Source organism: Bubalus bubalis, chromosome 5 (assembly GCF_019923935.1).
Source record: "Bubalus bubalis isolate 160015118507 breed Murrah chromosome 5, NDDB_SH_1, whole genome shotgun sequence".
Classification (NCBI taxonomy): Eukaryota; Metazoa; Chordata; class Mammalia; order Artiodactyla; family Bovidae; genus Bubalus; species Bubalus bubalis.
The window spans coordinates 51,955,992-51,978,884 of NC_059161.1; the positions used below are offsets into that span (position 1 = coordinate 51,955,992).

The 22,893-nt window shown below is 38.8% G+C and overlaps 1 protein-coding gene across 1 annotated transcript in view; it reads left to right on the forward strand.

Moving 5' to 3' along the window:
• ACBD3 (acyl-CoA binding domain containing 3) overlaps window positions 1–19,091 on the forward strand; it is a 38,853-nt gene extending 19,762 nt beyond the window's left edge. Inside the window, exons 2-8 of the mRNA XM_025286036.3 lie at window positions 635–776; window positions 1,482–1,622; window positions 4,945–5,103; window positions 6,820–6,994; window positions 10,748–10,934; window positions 13,007–13,291; window positions 16,952–19,091. Coding sequence (XP_025141821.2) covers window positions 635–776; window positions 1,482–1,622; window positions 4,945–5,103; window positions 6,820–6,994; window positions 10,748–10,934; window positions 13,007–13,291; window positions 16,952–17,163 — 1,301 coding nt within the window. The 3' untranslated portion in view covers window positions 17,164–19,091. The remainder of the gene's footprint in view (window positions 1–634; window positions 777–1,481; window positions 1,623–4,944; window positions 5,104–6,819; window positions 6,995–10,747; window positions 10,935–13,006; window positions 13,292–16,951) is intronic.
• The last annotated feature ends 3,802 nt before the right edge of the window (window positions 19,092–22,893 follow it).

The window sequence follows — 22,893 nt, forward strand, 5'->3', positions numbered from 1 at the left end:
ACCCCATGGACTGCAGCCCACCAGGCTCCTCCGTCCATGGGATTTTCCAGGCAAGAGTACTGGAGTGGGGTGCCATTGTCTGAGATAAGATCTAAACCTAGGATGTCTGATTCCAAAGGCCTTTCCACTGCATCGTACTGTTTCAGTGGGATGGATACATTTTGAATATAGCCTTTCAAATCATATGTAATCTCCTATGCATATATCTGTTATTTAAAATGCTTGATATAAACATTTTTGAACTTATTTTAAAAAATGATTGCTGAACATTTTTAATATTTGAAAAAGATGTTAAGTGGCGCACTAGTGTGTGTGTGCCTTACTGTTGCCTGACATTGGTTTCTCTTTAGTAGTTTTTTTTTTTTTAATTGATTTACTCTTTGTAGTAATTTTAGCATAAATGTTAGTATTTAACTTTATTTTAAAAAATTAACTCAGCATGAAGTTTTTTTTACTTGGCTTTGATTATTAAAATATAGTACTTGAAATAAAAATCTTCCTACAGTGGTTTTTATAGGCAATATAAATTTCACAGGCAATTTGTGATATACCTCATACCAGAATTTCAACATACAGTGCTGAAAATGTTACATTTTGCCAGTGCTAATTGTTTTTGTGTTTATTTTTGTTATAGAAAAAGATGGCAAAGCATTTCATCCAACTTATGAAGAAAAACTGAAACTTGTGGCACTGCATAAGCAGGTTCTTATGGGCCCGTATAATCCAGACACTTGTCCTGAGGTTGGATTCTTTGATGTGTTGGGGAATGACAGGAGGTAACAGTGTTTTATTGTGTAATGAATTTAATGAGTGAGTGCATGCGAAGTTGCGACTCTTGATGATCCGGTAGCCCACCAGGCTCATCTGTCCATGGAATTCTGCAGGCAAGAATATTGAAGTGGAGAGAAGAGTACAGAGTGAATTGGTTCAGATGTAAATAGCTGGCTCATTAGCTTTAGAATAAGAGCTAAGCAAACATTTTTGCTTGCAGCTTCTGGAGTCGTCAGATGTTTATCTGTTTTTGGTTTGGAGATGTTTACGGCTAAATATTGTGAAAGATGTTTAATCATCTGATTATGAACATAAAACAGCTTCATTTGATTCTTCCAAAATAATATTACAACAGCAATTTACAGTACAGTAGTTGATTCCCTTGCTGGGACACGTACAGAGTTGTAACAGGAAAGAATATATTAAGCATTTTATTCAATTAAGGCTAACTCTAAGAAAAGTAGAACTTTGAAACCCTTTTACTGGTATGGAAATTATCAGCAATGCAGTTAAATTATGGTGTAAGTTTGGTTTGTATGTAGGCTATTTAGTTTAGTAAACCAGTCCATGCGTGTTCAAGTTTAGAATCTGTATAGTCGAGTCAGTCTTCATTTTAGTTATAATTGAGACTTGTTTATATTTAGGTTTAAATGAAATCAAATTTTTACTCTTTTAAGAGTAGCAAGTAACTTTCTTGTTGTTCTTTACAGGAGAGAATGGGCAGCCCTGGGAAACATGTCTAAAGAGGATGCCATGGTAGAGTTCGTCAAGCTCCTGAATAGGTGTTGCCATCTCTTTTCCACATATGTTGCATCCCACAAAATAGAGAAGGAAGAGCAAGAAAAAAAAAGGTGAAGTTTGAGAGCACAGAATACTAGGTCCTTGTGCAGCCTTTCTGCTGCATAGTATCCTGATGCTTTTGCTTTATGGAGTGTCTGTTCTCAGTCGCTGTCTTAACTTCCATTGGATCCCCGCTTCTTATGGCAGTCGCTCAAAACTTTCTGATGTGAGCAGGTGCTTTTATTATGAGTTTTGAGGGTTTACTGCTTCCGTCTGGCTATACCTTTAAAAGGAACCACCCATTCATCACGGCAGCATTCCTTTTGTGTTACTGCACTAAGTTTCTGAGCAAACACAGTAAGCTCAGCCACCCCTCCTCCTTACCCTCTGGTCTCACACACCCTTTACTGCTGCCTCTCTTGTTTTTCTAGAATATTCCTACTCTATATCATGGGTATCAGCTATGCTACATGGTATGCCTTATGTAGGCATTACATATTGGCTGTGGCTTCCAGGTAGCTCATTAATTACTTCCAGAGGTTGTTGGGGGTGCTATTGAATGCACTGTTTATGCTTATAGGATTTTCTGTCATGATCGTGAATTCAGCAGAATTATAGTTAAACTTTATTTATCTAGAGGTTATATTTTCAAGAACAATCTGAAATTTCTAGGTAATGAAAATAATGCTAAAAAGGCATCTGAAACAGTTCTTTGCTGAAAAAGACAAAATTTTGAAAAGGTGAAATTATGAAGTTTCCTGAAAAATGCCAGAAAGTCATAGAATAAAATGGTGAATACGTTGTTCCAAAATTCATGATTAAAAGGAAAAAAATGAGGTACCATTTTATAGCAGTCACTGTGAGAACATCTGAAATGAGCATATTCACATACTGTTGTTTGTAGTGAGTATAAATATTTACAAATAATTGCAAATAATTACAAACTTTTTAGGGGACAATTTGTAGAATTTATTAAAAGTTCAAATGCTACCCAGAAATCCCACTTAAACCCATTCTACAGAAATACCAGAATACGTTTACAGAGAAGAGACTTACCTTCAAGGGCTTCCCTGGTGGCTCAGACGGTGAAGACTCTGCCTGCAGTGCAGGAAACTTGGGTTCAATCCCTGGGTTGGGAAGAGTCCCCTGGAGGAGGAAATGGCAGTCCCCTTCCGTAGTCTTGCCTGGAAAATCCCGTGGTCAGAGGAGCCTGGTAGACTGCAGTCCACAGGGTTGCAGAGGGTCGGACACGACTGAGCAACTAACAGTTTCACTTCATTTTCGAGGATGTTCATTGTAATTCTATGGATAACAACAGCAAAAAACAAAAAATGCTAGCAGTCAGCATCTGTAGTGACAGAATGGTTAGTTAGATAAACTAAATTACCTTTAAAGAAAAATTCTTTAAAGCTGATTTTCCCTCAAAATATGTTTTACTTACTTTAGAAATAGATGGTTCCCTGATTTCCCACCTTATCTTGGAAATAACATCTTAGAAGGGGAAATAGCCTGACAGTGAAGGAAAAGACAGAAACCATGAAAAATAATTGTAAGAATTATAAAAATATGGCAGTCAGTTCAGTTCAGGTCAGTCGCTCAGTTGTGTCTGACTCTTCGCGACCCCGTGAATCGCAACACGCCAGGCCTCCTTGTCCATCACCAACTCCCGGAGTTCACTCAGACTCATGTCCATCGAGTCAGTGATGCCATCTCATCCTCTGTCGTCCCCTTCTCCTCCTGCCCCCAATCCCTCCCAGCATCAGAGTCTTTTCCAAGGAGTCAACTCTTCTCATGAGGTGGCCAAAGTACTGGAGTTTCAGCTTCAGCATCATTCCCTCCAAAGAAATCCTAGGGCTGATCTTCAGAATGGACTGGTTGGATCTCCTTGCAGTCCAAGGGACTCTCAAGAGTCTGCTCCAACACCACAGTTTAAAAGCATCAATTCTTCGGCGCTCAGCCTTCTTCACAGTCCAACTCTCACATCCATACATGACCACAGGAAAAACCATAGCCTTGACTAGACAGACCTTTGTTGGCAAAGTAGTCAGGGGTCATTTAATGTGAAAGTAAACTATCCCTGCATTATAACATGTACTGTATTTATGTTTGGAGTTATAACTCCTGAGTTTTCAATAGACAGAGCACTGGGTATAGTTTGTTTGTCTTTAAAAGGATAGAACATATCCTCATATATTTCCAGAAAATATTTATCCAAAGGACTATAGTTGTTATCCAAAGAAAAAGTTTTCTTATTAGAATGGAAGGAGACTCCTTTACTGGAGACTTGATCTATGTGCTGCAATCCATTGTGTAGTGATTTTGGATCACTGAGGTGTAGTTGTGTCTTTGAAAGGAGTGTACCTTGCTTTAAGTTCTTTTATAATGATAAATTGAATATTTAAGTTACTACTGAACATATAAAACCGTGTTTTTCCTTTTAAAAATATACTCTTGTCATGAGATGAGGTCCATGTCGAATTCTTTTAAAGCATTTAAGACAAGACTTCCTCTATGCTGAAGCTTATGCTTTGGCTTTTGGGACATCTTGCCCTGTGTACTGTCACATATTGAAATTAGGTTGTGTTACTGCTGTATTTTGAGTCTTGGTTGGTTGTGACTCAGGTGTGTTAATCACTTACAGGAGTTTGGGGAGGTAAGTGGGGCAACCCAGACACTCTCATGGCAGGACCATGAAACGGTGTCTTCTCTGAGGACCTCGGAAGTCTGCTCTTTCGTCATGTCTTCAGCCTCCCTGTCTTCCTCCTCACCTGTGACCTGTGTGACTTTCATTCCTAGTGCCTCTTGTCTCTCTTGAGAAAGGGGTTGCAGGAGTGGGTGAGAGCTGGGTAAAAATCTAGCTGCACCCAGGTGTCCAACTGTTTTTTTCTTTTTTTTAATTTAAAACTTTAATTTTTTTTTAAATTTCAGAAATTATACAGGAACGTATAAACCTTGAGATTACAGTTGTGTGAGACAGGCAGTCCCTGCCCTTATGTAGCATGTACTTCAATGAGTAAGGCAGATATATTGCTACATTTATCACATAAATTTATTTGCAACGACAGCAGGTAGTATGAAGGAAAAGCTTGTGATGCTGTGAGCATATCTTAGATGGGAGCCTTCGAGGTATTGTAATGGTTTAAGTGGTACCTCACTGATAGACTCTTTTTTCTCTTACTGTGTAGCAGTCATTGTTCTTGTTGTGATCTGTATAGTTAGAGATTGATTCTATATGATAAATTTCTCCTCTTGGAAATGTTCGTTTCAAATTGTGATAAAATTATCACGTTTCTCCAAGAAACCTGGGTCAGTCTTCACTGGTAAAGAGTCTTAAATTATTTTTCAATAGAATTCTTTGTTGAGGGTTCATTCTCTCTGTCCTTTACCTCTTAGGAAGGAGGAGGAGGAGCGAAGGCGGCGTGAAGAGGAAGAACGGGAACGTCTGCAAAAGGAGGAAGAGAAACGTAGGAGAGAAGAAGAAGAAAGGCTCAGACGGGAGGAAGAGGAGAGGAGGCGGCTAGAAGAAGAGAGACTCCGGCTGGAGCAGCAAAAGTACGCTTGTTGGGTATTGTCTAAGAATGAGAGGTGGGCCACCACACTGTTGGCTTGATGGTTCACCTTGTGTGCCTTGGAATATTTCTCCGTTTTGTTTGACTGGGAGGTAGATCAGCATTAGCTATTGCCATTTGTACCAATGATGTGTTACCAAGGTGAGGGCCTCATCTTAAGCATCATTTGGTTGCAAAAAGAAGAAAGACGTGGGATTTGCTCCCAGAACCCAGACGCTAGAAGAGGAGCTGAGGTGGTTTGCGTGCTCTCTGTCTCTGGGTCCATAATGATCTCCTGTCCTTGATTCTCTCGGCTGTGTCTCTGATGCATTCTTCCTCTTCTCTACGAATTGTCACTGTGCTTTGCCAAATGCAGGGCTGTCTCAGCCTGGATTTACGTTGTCTTTCTTTTCATGCATCTGACAGAGACTGGCTAGAGTACAAGAAACCCGGTTAAAAATTCCCAGGCCAGAGAATCTCTTGGTTCAGCCTGTGTCAGATGTCTATTCCTAGTCCCCTAGAACAGGACCTGGGAGCTGAACCCATTTCTTATTCAGTAAGAGCTGTGAGAGCCACTGTCTCAGAAGGGATTCGTTCAAGAGGGAGCTGTGGGAGTGAGGAGGAAGGGATTAATGCCCATAAAACAAAGAGAAGGCCTACGGTTCTAGAGGTGGCATAACATGTAGATTAAACCAGACAACATGCAAGTCCTTTGTTTTCTCCCCATTGTTTGTGAATACTTCCTTAGAAAAGCTTCAAACTGACTCAGGGTCTGTGTCTACCTTGGAGAGAGGCTATGAATGCTACTCTGTTTTGGGGGAGAGGGGTGCCCTGGTTGGACCCAGTGTCATGTTCTGTTTAGGACTTTGTGAGATTTAGCTCTCTTATTACCTGTTAACAGATGGCTTAGAGGGCGTTACTGTTGGTCACGTGACTGAGTTAAGCATGTGTTTCCTATATATGGGGGGGAAAGGAATAGTACTAGTTCACAGAAATCAGTATTTCTAGACCAACTGTACCCAGATAATTGTCTTCAGTGCTCCTGTTTAAGACTGGCTTTACATTAAATGCCAAGGTGCTCAGATTTCCACTGGCTTTATTTGTACTTACCAGAGCCACCTGTAACATCTTTTAGCTATTATTCAGCTTTTTACTACTTTACATATATTTATGTAGAAAAACCATGGCCAGCAGTTAAATATCTCATCTCTGTAATAAATGACAATCCATTTTTCTTACAGCAAAAACTATAGGCTGGAGCCAGACTGCCTAGACTTGAATCCTGGCTCTGGCGTCTACTCACAGTGTCATCTTGGGCAAGTCACTGAAATCTTCCATTTTCTGCTTTGTGAAACCCTACCTCACAGGGTGGTTGTGAGAACTAGGTGGGTTGGTACATAGAAGTACCCTGAAAAAACTGCATGGCACATTGTAAGGGCACAATAAATGGTGATGACAATGATGGCACCGACAGTGATATGTTTATTATTCTCCTTTTCCATCTCAAGTTGGCCTTGAAAAACCTAGGTGAAATATCAGAAGCCAAGTTTATTTTCTTAAATCTTTCTCTGGACCTTGGACACATGCTGCTTGGTATACATACCTTAATCATTTTTAAGAGGTATTCGTTATAAAACGAAATAACACAAAGACATTTTATTTTGTCATGAACAGTCAATCTCCTGTAGTCAGACTAGTGTATATTTTTTAATGTTTTTAGGCAGCAGATAATGGCAGCTTTAAACTCCCAGACTGCCGTGCAGTTCCAGCAGTATGCAGCCCAACAGTATCCAGGGAACTACGAACAGCAGCAGATTCTCATCCGCCAGTTGCAGGAGCAACACTATCAGCAGTATATGCAGCAGTTGTATCAAGTCCAGCTTGCACAGCAACAGGTACGATAGCTAACACCCAAATTCAGCCCTAGAAAGGGTTTTTAGTTTCATTGAAACCAAAGTTCTTTTTTTAACAGTTGCTGATGACTTTTGCATTAGTTAGCCTCTCAGATATCAAATAACTTTTAGGTGACCTTTATTAACAGAGATTTTTAACATTGCAGTGGCAGTTATGAAAGAAAGTTTATAATTTCGAAGCAACAGATAATGTGGCCTCTATTATATTGTCATAAGTGTATTTGGAATTTGTATGGACCGACTGAGCGACTTCACTTTCGCTTTTTACTTTGATGCATCGGAGAAGGAAATGGCAACCCACTCCAGTGTTCTTGCCTGGAGAATCCCAGGGACGGTGGAGCCTGGTGGGCTGCCGTCTATGGGGTCGCACGGTCGGACACGACTGAAGCGACTTAGCAGCAGCAGCAGCAGTGTTATCCCAGTGAGTTTGACATACCTCTAAACGTGGTCCCAGGACCATGGAGACTTGGGTGATTAGTGTTAGTTCAAGGGCAGCCTTCAGGCCAGCTGCTGTCATAGTCCTGGCCAGCTTCTAATTGGAGGACCCACAGTCCCTAAGGCAGAGCTTGGTTGGGTCTGTCTTGCCCTTTTGGTTGGGTGCAGTAGCTGCGCTGCCTGCCTGCAGCACATTGGCAGTCCTCCTTGGCTTCCTGCCCCCGCAGTCGCGCTTCCACACAGGAGTAGGTGGTTGAGGGGAAGGACACAGCACTGAGGTCACGCACCACTTGGATGCTGTCCTAGCTTTGCCGTTATCTTGTTTGATCTCAGTCTAGTTACTTATTGCTCTGATATTTCTGCCTTTTCTCCAAACCAGTAAGAATGGGATATGAAATCCTGTTATATAGTCTTGTTAACTTCACAGGACTATCAGAGGAATGAAATAAGAAAATAGTTACTCTGTGTAAGTATTTGATACATAGGGAAGATAGCTGATTTTACATTAATTTTTTTACATCTTGCAGAGGCGTAAAATGCCTCTTTAAAGTTAACCTTTAAGTTTTACTTGAAGTTTTCTTATTTAATTTTCAGTTACAAAACAGGTACTACTTGTCAAAATACCTGAGTGAAGAAAGTGTTGTGAGGTAATTCCCTGGTAATCCAGTGGTTAGAACTCGGCGCTTTCACTGCTGGTGGCCTGGGTTCCATCTCTAGTCAGGGAACAAAGATTCCCGCAAGTCGCCTGCCTTGGCAGCGAGGCCAGAGTAAAAACCAAAACACAAACTATGTTTCTCTATAAATTTAATAAAATGTCTTAACATTTAAAAAAAGGAAAAGTGTTGTGTTTTAGTTGCCCCACGTTTCTTGTTAGGTGAAGTTATCTTTGTTATTTTGCCACGCTCTTTAAAATTTCTTGAAAATTCATATCCTTACCTAAAATATGTTTTCCCCTGAGTCTTTAGCATCAGTGAAGCAGTTAAGAGGCACTGCAGATTTTGTATAGTCCATGAGAAGAGGAAAAGGATGTCAAACCAGAGTTACAAGATAATAAGTGGTATTTTTGAGAGATTTCTGTCCTCCAGAGACTGTTTACACTTTAGCATATCACTCCCTTTTCCTGCTTCTTTAATGGGTATTGAGATAATTTCTTAATAGGCTAGCTCATACACACTGTCCTGCTTACAGGTTGCTATCATTTAGTGAGAACAAAGTCAGTCAAATAGAGTAAAACCAAAAATCTTTGAAATAGAATTGGAAAGCCATAATTTAGATTTCAGTGATCAGACTCAGTTTATCAGATTGATTGGTTGTCTCTGATAAGAGAGAATGAGAGGAACTGGGGAAGGAACAAAGGGAACCTCAGCCCCATAAAGTATTAATTTTTATATAAATACTGAGCAGAATGACAAAAAATGGGAACACTTGTTAATTTGGGGTGTGGTTACACGAGTGTTTTATTGTTCCTGTGCCTTTCTGTGCTTTTAAAAACTTCCTGGAGTATAGAAGAGAGATTATATAAATAAAAAATGGTGATCTATTATATATAATAGATGTATACTCATATTCAGTGGGATCACAGGGTAGGCAGGTGTTCATCCTGCTAGAGAGTTTCAACAAAAGCCTAAAGTGAAGAGGGACCATTTGAGCTGACCAATTGATCATCAACAGAAATTGCCTTTTTTTTTTTTTTTTTTTTTTTTGCTTTCCTGTCATGCAGTGAAGTGTTCTGAATGTGCTGACTTGTTTTGGTTGTATGCCTATTTTCTGGAAGCTGGTACTCTTAGAAAACTGATGTGGAAATTACTGAGAATCTAGGCTTTGGAAGAATGTATTTTAAAATCTTAAGTGTTTTGCTAACCAGCACTAGCAGCAGAGAGAGGTGTTGCTGCTTAAGCAACTGATTTGTAAATGATTAGTAATGTAATGATTTCATTAAATGAAATCTATATTCAGATAGGCCAAAATGTATCATTATCCCTAACCCATGAAATTATACAGGCTTTTTTTTTCCTATTTTCTTTAAACTGTTGTAAATATATGCTCACTTATTATATAACTTAATATTTTAGTTTAAAGCTACTTAAATGCCATAATATAGAGTGGGTAAATTTCCTGTTTTCACAATAGCATATTCTATTGCAGTGCAAACAAACAAAATACAGGTATATACTTGTGACTTTATAGATAAACCTCTCAAACAAATCTTGAGTAAAAGAAGCCAGACACAGAAAAAGAGCATGTAATATACAATTTCATTTATATTAAAGTTCAAAGACAAGCAGAGCCAAACGTGTAATTTTACAGGTTAGTTTCGTCATTACCCTTGAAGGACTTCCTGGAAAGGGGCACCAGGAAGGGTTCTGGGATGCAGATAATGTCTTGATCTGGATGTTGGTTTATGTGTATGTTTGTCTAATGAAAATTGATCAAGCTGTACATTTGTGATTTGTATACTTTTCTATATGTTTGTTATAGTTAATTTTATTTAAAGTTTCCCCAAAAGTTATGTATGTAATACTTAGGCATTTCTCATAATGTTAATACTAATATTTATTCATTTTAATATGAGAGGAATGTCCTAAAGTAGCTGTCCTTTGGATTTAAGCTGTTTTTATTTTCCATTTTTCAGAGGACTTTTAAATTTTACATTTATGAAAATACATACTTTAATCATAATTATGTAAAGTGATGCATTTTTTTTTTTTTTTTAAGAAGTTATTTTGACCTCAAACTCCATTTTAAAAGCCTATTTAATTTTTAGGTCAGTTTTTTTTTTTTACTTGATTAGCAGTTTTTAGTTTGTGATAATTTTTCTGTGTATAGAGATATATTATTAATTTTTTGTCCATATTTGATTTGTTGGTTACATTTGCGGCCTTTATCAGGTTTCACCATTTACAGCTTCTCCCTTTGTGAATTTTCTTCTGTTACCATTTATTTCTACCAGGTTTAATTTTTCTGATGAAAATCTTATGTATCTGAATTTTATTAAGTTTTTTTCTATCAGTTTTAAGAACAGATGATTCCATGTTCAGTTTTTACCTATAATAATTTTATTTGGGATGATTATTTCTACCTACTTTAATTTTTCCTAGTTTTTCTAGTGATCTTTAGGTCACAAGAATGTGGACCTCAGAATATTCATTATAGATAGGATAAAAACTGATAAAGTGTAATAGTAATTTCTTGGAGCTACTTGATGAGGCAAAAATTCTGATGGGACCAGAATGCATCTCAGGGTAAATGCCCCGTTTTTAGCCTCCTGGTCAGCGTGTCTTCACTTTTCCTGACTTACAGGCAGCATTACAGAAACAACAGGAAGTAGCAGTATCTGGGGCTTCCTCTCCTACATCATCAAAAGTGAATGCAACTACACCAAGTGATATGATGTCAGTTAATGGACAGGCCAAAACCCACACTGACAACACTGAAAAAGAGATTGAACCAGAAGCCGCCGAAGAAGCCCTGGAGAACGGACCAAAAGGTATGGTTGTTGTATGTGCACTTCCATCCAGATACTATAATTCAGACTCGGGAAAAGCAAAAGTCAGAAAGTCAGCTTAATTAGCTTTTGAGAGCAATTACATATTTGTGAGAGTTGAATGCTTTTTCATTCTTTTTAATCTGAATCTGATGCTTCTGGTGACTCCTGGAATAGTTTAGAAGAGCAAATCAGATGCCATTTGGACCCTTTGGTTGTCTTATTTTATATACTGGTTATTTGTTGCTGTGTAACACATTGTACCCAAATTTAGCAGCTAAAAATAATAAACATTTATTATCTCCCACAGTTTCTGTGGATTAGGGATTGAAGAACTGCTTAGCTGAGCGGTGGGCTTCCCTGGTAGCTCAAATAGTAAAGAATCTGTCTACCATGCAAGAGACTTGGGTTTGATTCCTGGGTCAGGAGGATTCCCTGGAGAAGGAAATGGCAGCCCACTACAGTATTCTTGCCTGGAGAATCCCATGGACAGAGGAGCCTGGCAGGCTACAGTCCATGGGGTCGCCAAGAATCAGACACGACTGAGCGACTAGCACACACGCACTAACTGAGTGGTGGTGGTTCTGGTGTCTTATGAGGTTATGTTGACCTCTTACGAGGTCAAGCCTCATGTGAAGGCTTGACTGGGACTAGAGACTGCTTCCAAAATGGTTCCCTCACATGACTGGCAAGTTCATGCTGGCCGTATGCAGGAGGACCTCAATTCCTTGCCCCGTGGAGCCTCTCTAAAGGGCTGCTTGAGTGTTCTCAACACAGTAGCTGTCTTCCTCCAGAGAACATGATGCAAAGGAAAACAAAGCAAGAGTGGCAGTGTCCTTCATGCCCTAGCTTTGGAAGTAGTAGGTCAGCACTGCTGCTGTATTCTGTTGCTCCTGGTGAATTTTGAGTGGTGACTTTACAAGTCCATGAATACCCACCGTGAGGATCACGGGGGCAAACTTGTAGGCTCTTTACCATATATTCACAATATATTTTTTGAGACAGAAGAACCATGTTACCGGTAAGATAATTTAGATTTTCAAAGGTCTACTTACCTTTTCACAGGCAGCTCATTCATTCAACAATTGGTTCAAGATTTTCTGGGTGTTGGGTTACAGAGGTGAAGCAAAATAACACACATACAATGTAAATTGTGGCTGTGGTAAGTACTGTGTGGAGAGAAAAGTCCATTTCAGTGTGAAAGCACATAATATGGAGATGGGAGCTAGTTAAGGTCACCAGAGGTTTTCCTGGGGAAGGGACACTTAAGCTTAAAGGTCTGAATCAAGAGTACCAGTTCCCAAGTAAGAAGAAAGAAGAGACCATGTCAGTGACTGATCAGAGATGGTGGTAGTGTGGTTCATAAGAAAGTTGGTTTCCTTGTCTTTTTAAAACAAGTAATAGAATAGTTGCAGAAAAGATCTTGAAATACCTTGATTGATTCCTCTCTTCCCCTTTTTTTCCTATTAAGAGTTAAATCTTTTGTCAAAGGCTCTGAATAACTCTGAAAAACCTATTGAGTGCACATAGATATTTCTCAGTAACAAGACATTACCCATTTTTCCTCAGTTGCTAGCAGTTTCATTCCTATCCAAGTTTTTCTGAGTTTCCTTAGAGTAACCCCTCCCTTAGAGCTTTGGTTTACTCCAAGGTCAAGACTTTTTTTTCTGACAGAGTCTGAAGTCAAAGCCCGCCTTCTTTGTTCACATCCAAAAATGAATTTATTTCAAGTCCAGATCTCTCTTTGTTTGAATGTTTCCTTCTTTCCAGCTAGGAAGTTTCCGCGGTCATTCTTCCATGCCCATATGCAGTTGGAGTACTGGAAAAAAATCCTCCTTAATATGGTTTGCATTTGTTAACTTAAAATGGGATGTTGACCTCTGAATACCTGTGGTGTTATTAAATATAGGAATTTGGGGGGAGACTTCCATGGGAAGGCTTTTAAAGTCCTGTCTAAGGTAGACCAGATTGCACTCGGTGCCTGCTCATGGCTGGGCAGGTGGTCCTGTGCAGGTATTGCTGCCCACAGGTGAAGGCTCATCCTCTTTATCCTTTGTAATTCCTGTTGCCTTTAGAATCTCTTCCAGTAATCGCAGCTCCATCCATGTGGACACGACCCCAGATCAAAGACTTTAAAGAGAAGATTCGGCAGGATGCGGATTCCGTGATCACAGTGGGCCGAGGAGAAGTAGTCACTGTTCGAGTACCCACCCATGAAGAAGGATCATATCTCTTTTGGGAATTTGCTACAGACAATTATGACATTGGGTTTGGGGTATATTTTGAATGGACAGACTCTCCGAACACTGCTGTCAGCGTGCATGTCAGTGAGTCCAGCGATGACGACGAGGAGGAGGAAGGTAGAGCCATTGGTCCATGTTCAGTAGCTGGGTTGTGCATTGGCAGAAATGGTAGCAGTTCTGATGTCAGCCAACCTCATGCTTCCCGATTAACTTCCTGGACAGGGATCAAACGTTTCAGTGGTGGGACCTTAGGCCAAAGAGATTGTGAGAGAAGCTAGCCTCCTGAGTGATTGGGGCCTGAATTTTTATGAATGCCAGGGAAGTCTGTCTGACAGTTTATTTTACTGCTTTCTGAATGCTGTTATACTTTTCAGCCTTGTGTGTTGAAAAGCCAAATGTGCAAGGTCATTTTGAAAAATTATAAAAGAGCAAGCGAGAAATTCTGTCAAGGTTGTTAGTCCAAGATGTATTTTCTCTAACTAGACAAAATCAAATGTTTCCAGTGACAGTCTCAGCTGTCTTGATGTTGGGACTTCCCTGGTGATCCAAGCTTCTAAGGCAAGGGGCACAGGTTGAATACTTGGTCGGGGAACTAAGATCCCATATGTCTTGTGTAACCAAAAAAAAAACTATCTTGGTCTAGGAAATAGGTTGTAAAATGTATTGCTTACTGATTGAGAAGGTAGTCTTTTTAATTTTGTTATTATCCAGAAAAGTTAGAACACAGGGCTTTTGTATCCACCTAATAAGTAGTTAAATATTTGTTGACTTGATTGAGTAATGTGGAAGGAGTGCCCTGACTGGGAGAATAGGAAAGCACCTTCAATTCTTGACCATAACTAACCTTTCAGGTGACTTATAAATGAACTGCATATTGAAGAGTGTAGGTAATCACAGAGACTACACTGGGATAAGTTTAAAGAGGTAGTTGTTGAAGGTACATGGAGGGAGGCTAAAAGTTCAGTCCGCTTTTGATAGACAAGCTGAATCTTGGTGATTTGGTTATATCACCAAGATACTCTGAGTCCCTTCAGGTCATGTATGGCAACACACACACATGGGCCAGTGTTGTTTAGGAGCTGCTTTCTCTTTTAGCATTTAGTTTTCAGCAGTCTTTATTCTGAGTACCACCAGCAAGGGAAAGCACTGCACGTAAATACTGCTGACTGAACCAGACCAAAAAAATGTCAAAGTAGGGAGAAAAAAAAAACTAGAGAGACCTGAGTTTGCAGGGCAGGTGCCACTTCTGTTGCTTCAGGTGCCCCTCAGCAGCATCAGGACAGGAACTAAGCCCTTTACTAGTCTTTCTGATGCACACGGGGACTCATTACAGTCAGGTGATTTGCACATGCTTGGGAAGGGAAGTTTTTAGTATATGCAAATTGCTGTATTTTTAAAGAGCTTTGTGAATAATAAGATCATTCTCTATTAAGTGGGTTGAAGTAATCTATTTCTCCTGGTTTGTAAGCTTGAGAGCTTTTAAAGCAGGATACTTCATAGTCTGACCCCTCAGCTGATTATCATTGTGTTATTGCTGTTGGGAAGAGCACTGATCAAAATGGCTGGGGTTCAGTGCCTCACTCAAGGTGAGATGCTACACATCTTTGACCTTTGCACTAGTGTATGATAGCCTCAAATGGAATATGGCATTACCTGTCATTACCTGTAATGTGATTTGCAACTAAAACTGACCCATTGAAGTCTCTGCACTCATGACAATGGTGAGGGGAGTTCCTCGGTGGCCTAGTGGTTAGGAGTCTGGGCTTTCACTGCCATATCCCAGGTTCAGTCCCTGGCCAGGGAACCGAGAATCCCACAAGCCACACGGCATAGCCACCTCCACCCCCCACCCCCCCCAAAAAAGAAGTAACAGCAGTGAAGATTTAACTCAGAATGGTTTTATTTGCCACGTGTCTCCCTATGGAGGCTGCTGTGCCGCCAGGCCTTGTCCACATTGTGTATTTTGTTTTATGTGGGGTCCTTTCAGCTTGGTTTAAGATGGAAGCAAAGTCCAGTTCTTTTGTTCATTGTTTTAGTTTTTCTCCATTAGGTCTTGAAAGATGGAGGAGTTTGTTTTCTCTGAGGAAAACATGATGGGTAATCCATCCTTCTGTAATTCTCCACTTGATTGTTTCTAGGTCCCAAGTCTTGCTTAGATTGAAGAAAGATGCATCTTCCATCTATCCTAATAACCTTTAATTTTGTAGATTTTTGAGCAAAATTTGGATCTTGAATTAATGGACCCAATAATCTATTTCATGGATGTCCTTATGGGCAATAGTGTGTACTTAGAATGACTTGTATCTCTCATTTGCAAATGAAGTACATTTAATTTTAAGTAGTATTGCTATGATAAAACAAATCTGATTTGGGCCTATTTGTCATCTACTATTGTTGAATAAACTTTTTAATTTAGAATAGCTTTAGATTTACAGAAGTATTGCACGAGATAGTACAAAGAGTTCTGAAACCCAGTTTTTCCCTATTGTTAACATCTTACCTTGTCCCATGGTATATTCATCTTAGCTAATGAACCAGTATTGATATATTATTAACTAAAGTCCATATTTCTTCAGATTTCCTTAGTTTTTCTGAATGTTCCAGGATCCCATCCAGGATGCCACATTTTAGTAACAAGTCTCCTTAAGCTCCTCTCAGCTGAGTTTCTTAGACCTTCCTGGTTTAAATTCCTAATAGTGGCCATTGACAATCATCACATAATTGACTCATGTGCCTGTAATTCATTCTGCCATGTTGCAAACGTGAAAGTCTTTTAAAATCTATGCTGAATATTCCCTTGATCTGTTTTCCTTGAGGGACTTCCCTGGTGGCTCAGTAGTAACAAATCTGCCTGTCAGTGCAGGAGATGCAGGTTCAACCCTGTGTCAGGAAGATCCCCTGGAGAAGAAAATGGCAACCCACTCCAGTAGTCCTGCCTGGGAAATCCCATGGACAGAGGAGCATGGCAGGCTACAGTCCATGGGGTCTCAAAAGAGACTAAAAACAACAACTGTTTTCCTTGAGGCTGTTTATATTACTATATTAAACTAACTTTTCAGCTGGTTCATAAGTTCTCATTCCTACAGGTTTCTACAGGTATTTTTTCCTAACATCATATCATTACAGTTCAAAAAACTATTAACCTGGGGCAAACCTAGAATCAAAGCCCATTTTTTGCCACTGGGATCATCCCTGGGTTACACAGACCTAGTGAAAGTGATTGAATTTTCAGAGTGTCTCTGAATGTCTACCTCTTTTCTGTGTCTTTCTCATTTTATTTAAGAAAATAAAATAACATCCTCTCTCTTTGTACTTAAGATCAATAGAAAATAATAGTCCTCATAAGCTCCCTTCTCCCCATTCCTAAAACAAGAGAGGACTTACATATTGTTGGGAAGAAGAGGGTCACAGCAGCGTTTTCTGTGGTCTTACTCAAATGACTGATGCCCTACCTGTTGAGAGGAGTTAGGAACTGAGTGGATGTGGAAGGGGAACAGTGGTTCAAGTACAGAGGGAGGAAAGCTCCTGACTGCTGCCGCCACCAGATGCTTGCCACTGGGCTCCCAGGGCCCAGAAAGTGCTGTGCTTGGTACATAGCAGCTGCTCAGATACAAGAAGGAATCAATACACATTCACATGCACATAAGTTGTAGAATGGATTGAGAGAATTCCTAATGAGCAATTTCTCAAAGAAAGGTTGGAGTTTAAAATGCCTGCGGCAGACGTGTGGTTTTCCTGAATCTCTTCACTCTGACGTGTCTCTGTTTTCTTTCACAGAGAACATCAGTTCTGAAGAGAAGGCCAAAAAGAATGCCAACAAGCCCCTGCTGGATGAGATTGTGCCTGTGTACCGGCGGGACTGTCATGAGGAGGTGTATGCCGGCAGCCACCAATATCCAGGGAGAGGAGTCTACCTCCTCAAGTTTGACAACTCCTACTCTTTGTGGAGGTCAAAATCAGTCTACTACAGAGTCTATTATACTAGATAAAGATGTTACAGAGTCTGGAGTCTAGGGTTGAGCGGAAGATGGCATTTAATTTGGAAATTTCTTTGACTTTCGTGGAGCATTGCAGTCAGTGTTTACCCTATTGATTTTGGTCTGATGGTTTGGGACTCTTGCTGGGAATCAGGATTTCCTTGAAACTCTCGAGCATTAGTACTTTGGGGTTAAAGGGACTCCTCAGACTCATCCAGCCCTTCGGTGCTGACCAGCAGAGTCATGAGTGGATGCTGATGTTACACGAGCTACATGTTAAATCTTTTAAAGTCTCCAAAATAAAACAGCTCAACGTTGACCCCACCTGGCTGATGGTTAGTCCATTGCTGCCTGCTCTATGTGTTTTCTGAGAGCCCATAGTTACTTTACAGTGCCCTCTGATTTGAAATCCTGTAATAGTCTACATGAGGTACATCTTACTTTCATTGAAGGTCACCATTTTTGAAACTTAAGATGTCACAGATTATAATAGAAAAGAAATTGCCTCAATTTGATCTTATTCTGAATGACCCAGATTGTTTTGCTTTGGGTACGGCTGTTTAGTTCAGAGCTATGTTACAGATAATTATTTTCTGAATAATGTTAATATAGAATGTTCAAACCTAATTGATAATTGAAGTATCAAGACACATAGAACACTGAAAACATCCATCTTAGCAAGCCTCCACAAACCCTTGGCCCTTTTCTCCTCATCTGGTATTTATACTACCAGTAGCAAAGCAAAAAAGTAATTCATTTTTGTCTTGATTTAGCTTTATAGAGCATCTCAAATTGAAACTGTTTTCTACACAAGCATATAGTTAGGGATTTTGTAAACAAATTGGCACCTACTGAATTAAAATATATAAGGTCATTTAAATATAATTCAGTGTATGGTGAATAACGTTGCACTAATATGGAAATCACTGCCAGAGATAGTCCATTTTCTTTTGATTTGATACTACTTAGGCACATATCCTACATGATCCCAGTTGGGAATTACTTAATAGAAAGAATTGGAAATGCATATGGCCATGCTTAAATTTTTTTATAGCTTTAATCTGTATTATGTCTTCATTGATGGAAGGAGGTACATCTTTGTTTTCCTTACTGGAAACAGATATGGATTAATTGCCTCAAAATTTGTGTAAGTGATTGACTAGTCTAGAGATTCTTGTTTTCAGAAGGATGGTATAGATAGAAAATTACAAAGATGGCATTATACACACAATGTTGTTATTATATGTTACTGAGATACTTAGATTTTTAAAATTTTTGATCATAAATCACTTCTTGTAGGAGGGTTTGTTTCCATTGATTAGCTGCAGTGTATACAGTTCACTACATAAGGGGCTGTTTGTTTTTTGTGTGCTGCATTTTTTTTTTCTGTTTTTTTAATACCTGGTTTTGTACATATCTAACTCTTTTCCTCTTTTGGTTATTCGGAAACTGGATTATTTTCTCCTAAGCAGTGCTTAATTTGCGTTTTTTTAATTTCGATTCAGTAGCCCCAGCTAATAGGTGTTCATTCTGTTACATTCAGAAGGTTTGCCACATTGTCCATCAGATCTCGTGTATATGGTATAGAAACCATGGGGTTAGGCACCTCCTGGCATTTTTTTTTTTTTTTATGAGAAAATACTGTATTTAAAATGTAAAATAAACTTTTAAAAAGCAGGCACTAATATATATTTCTTCCAGCCTTTGATTACAGATTTGTCCTTGCACATGTTAAGATGAATTATTCTCTAAAAATATTGTTCCTGGGAGCAGTGTATGTTACTTCACATAGCAGCAATTCCTGTCACATGTTCATGTCAGAACATTTTTGGTTTTAAACTTTTTTTATTGCCTTTGGCTGTTGAATAGAATATTACAAGTGCGATTTCCAAAAGATCTTGAAAATAATATATTTAATCAATTAAAATGTTTATCTGTAACTTGTTGATGTTTCATTAATATAGTTATTCTCTGAAGCATTAGTTCTGTATTTCATCATTTGGGTAGGAGGAAAAGAAATGTTGTAAATGGTCTGTTTTAAAAAGTTAAACAATAACAAACTATTGTTGACTGATTATTTTGTTTCTGCCGTGGATTACCCTAGTTTGTTAAAATAGGTTAACAGTTTTTCAGACTTTTTTTTTTTTGAAAGTGTCCTGTAGCTTGTGAAAGTGTTAGTTGCTTAGTTGTATCCGACTCTTTGTGACCCCATGGACTGTAACCCATGAGGCTTCTCTGTCCGTGGTTTTCTCCAGGCAAGAACACTGGAGCAGGTTGCATCCCATCCCAGAGATCGAACCCAGGTCTCCTGCACTGCCTCCAGAATCTTCACCATCTGAGCCATTAGGGAATCTCCGATTTCTTGATGGAAGGGAAGACAACTGACTTTTATTTAAAATGGCTTACTATATTTCCCCTGTCAAACTGTTGGTATAGCATATTCCTCGAAGACGGAATACGCTACTTTAAAATGTCTCCTGAGGTGCAGCACCTGGGGAAGCAGCAGTGCGAGGCATGCCACAGTCAGTGTGATATGAGATGCCACAAACTGTTCTTAAAATGACCCCACTGAAATGTCAGGAGACTTGGACATTAAATTTTTTTCCCCTTTGGAAATTCCGAGGGCTCAATGAGGTTACCAGGTTTTTTTACCCCCGTGTAGTTTGTTGCTACCATGCTGGCAGATCATGGAACAGTTAGAGAGTTGTTGATATGTGAGCACATCTTGGAAACCATGCTACGGAGCCTTGACCATAAAAACATCTTTGAATCAATATTGGACTTCCATCCCCATACATTTGCCTAGGGTTCTTCAGCTTTCTTACTGAAAGTTTTTTAAGACCAAGTTGATTATTACTTCAACACCTTGGAGTGTATTACATTTTTCAGGTGCTTATTATGTTACCTGATTTGTTTTATAATTAAAGATGGAGGCACTGACTCTATTTTTATTAGTTGACATGCCACTTGTAAGATGTGAATTGATTAGGGTACTTAATTTTGTACCAGAAAACCAAGTGGATGACATTTCCAGAACTGACATTGGCATTTGGACTCAAGCAGTCCAAACGTAGGTAAAGTATAAACAGCAGTTACTCATCTGTGATGGAAGCTTGTGTGTGGTGGCTCAGTTCAACCCTGCAGTGAACTGGTGACTTGTCTGTTTCTGAAAAGAGCAAGTACAAATTCGGTTACAGTTGCTGATTTTTTTTAAACCTTTCTGGCATATCTGTACAATTATAACAATTTTTACCCTTTTCTATGATCATTAATATGACAGATAACATGACTTTTTTGAAGGGGGAGCATGGCAAAATACAGAAATGTAAACATGTTTCTGAAAGGTCTGCACTTTGCAGCTTACTTTTTCAGGTTGTGTTTGGAGCGTTTCCTGTTGGTTAGTATGGGTCTCCCGTGTTCTCTCAGCCTGCCGTGTGTGCTGTGGAGTGACTCTGGCCATTTTTTGTTAGTGAATGTTTTTCAGTTACTTCTAACTTTTTATTATAAATGATGTTCCAGTGAACACTCTCTTATATGTCTCTGCTAATGTGCATGACTTTTTCAAGAGTAGATTCCAAGTAGTGGAATTGGCTGGATAAATTCTGTGCATTTTTAATTTTAATAGACCCTACCAATGGTGCTTCCAAGTGGTTGACTACTTTTCCCTCTAGTACACTAAGGTTGGTAATGTATGAGAATACTGCTTTTTTCTCTTTTATCAGACTTAATTTTGGTTAATCTGATGGGGGAAAAATGAAATTTTGTGTATTTCCCAGTTAACTAGTAAAATTAAACATCTATTTTTATTGCTTATATGCATTTCCTCTTCTGTAAATTGCCTGTTTATGTCCTTTACCCATTTTCAGCTGGGTAATTTTATATTGATTTATTAGCATTTAAAAATACAGTTTATATACTGATCATACATTATATCTTAAGTGTTTTCTCTCAGTTTATTGCTGGTTTGTTAATTTTGTTTATGGTGTTTTTTGTGTGTGTGTATGTGTCTGGTTGTAGATGTTATAAACTATTGTCAGTTTTATTGAGTTTTTTCCTTTGTTTTGGTTATTTCCATATATATATGAGTTTGTTTCTGAATTCTGTTCCATTTATTTGGCCATTTGTGTGCTAATACTACACTTTACTATAGTTTTAAAATACATTTTGATACATGGTAAATCTCCTCTGTTCTTTTGATACTTTTTCTTGGCTATTTTTGTATCTTTCTTCCATATGAATTTAATCTTTAGGTGGTTGTATTTCATGAAAAAATCTTATTGGGGATTAATTGGTGGAGACTCAGCCACTGATTTGTTAATGTAGTTTTTAGATGGCCTTTCTAAGAGACAGTTCTTTGTTCTTAAATGGTAACTTCAAGAGAAGAAATGGAAGGTGCAACCCTTAAGTTGTCTTTCCTGCCATTATTGATTAGAATACTGGCTAATCTGGGACAACAGAGACTCAAAAATAAAGTAGTTCAAGAAAAATAGTTTGGGATCTCAGTCAGGCCAAAGAAGGCAAATGTTGCAGGGCAAGTGGGCTCCAGCATTCCCAGAGCCCCAGATTCTTACAATGTTACTGCTCCATTGTCCTGAGTGAGGGTCTTGAGTCTTGTTTTTGTGTGCATGGTTGACTCATGCTTGCAGGGATCACACTCCTGATTCAACCAGGGGAGGGGGGTGGGACTCATGTCTAATTTGAAGGGGAAAACCCTTATTTCATGGATCATTTTCCATTAGTTACATGGCTTCCTCTGGCTACAGTGTCTCTTGCTGGGCACTCTTGTCTGTGGCTATTAGGAAAAGGAAATGGATTCTAGTGGACAGTTAGCAGACTTGAATTTATCAGGTGAGTTTTAAAATATATAACTTTCATTGACTTTTTTTCCCATTATAAAAGCCATACCCATTTATTATAGAAGATTTAGACAGTATGCATAGAGGAAAATATAAACCTACAACTAGGAAATGATAGTTATCATTTGGGAATTTTCCTTCTGATCTTTTTTTCTCATTTTCAATTATGATACAATTCTAGTGTACATTAAAGTATAGAACATAATATGAGCACTCATGTACCCACAACCCCCTTTGGTCACATGTGCCCTTTTACCCTATTTGCTTCAGATCTTGCCAAAGTAATAAAACGAATGAAAGAGTTGAGCCCTGTGTACCTTCCCTGATTACCATTCCTCTATCTTGCTCCCAAAGATAATCGTTATTCTAATTTTGGTGTTTATCATTCCATATGACTTTTATAATAATTGTGTGTTGCCAGAAAAGTTTGGTTGCCAAAATAGTTTGCTTTTGCAGAATGCTTTTGATTTTATATAAAATGTTATCATTTGATAGTTTGGTTTTTTCTGATCTGCTTTTTTTTTAGTTATCAGCTTCATATAGCTCTATGCTGAGAGTAATTCATCATGTGGGTACTGTATAACACCATGGAGTCATTCTCCTGCTTTTGGATTTTTAGGGTTGTTCTCAGGTTTCCACTACTATAAATGTTCTTGTATGTGTCTGTTTGTACTCATATGCAACAGTTTCCTGTGTATATATCAAGAAATAGAATTAAGTCTTAAGCTGTATGAATCTGCAACTATTCTAAATGATGTGGAATCATTCTTCAAATGATTGTGTCGATTTACATTCCCAAAAGCAATATACAAAGGTGCCTTTGTTCCACATCTGTAGTGACAATTGTCAGATTTTGGTATTTTACCAATTGGATGGAGGTAAAACT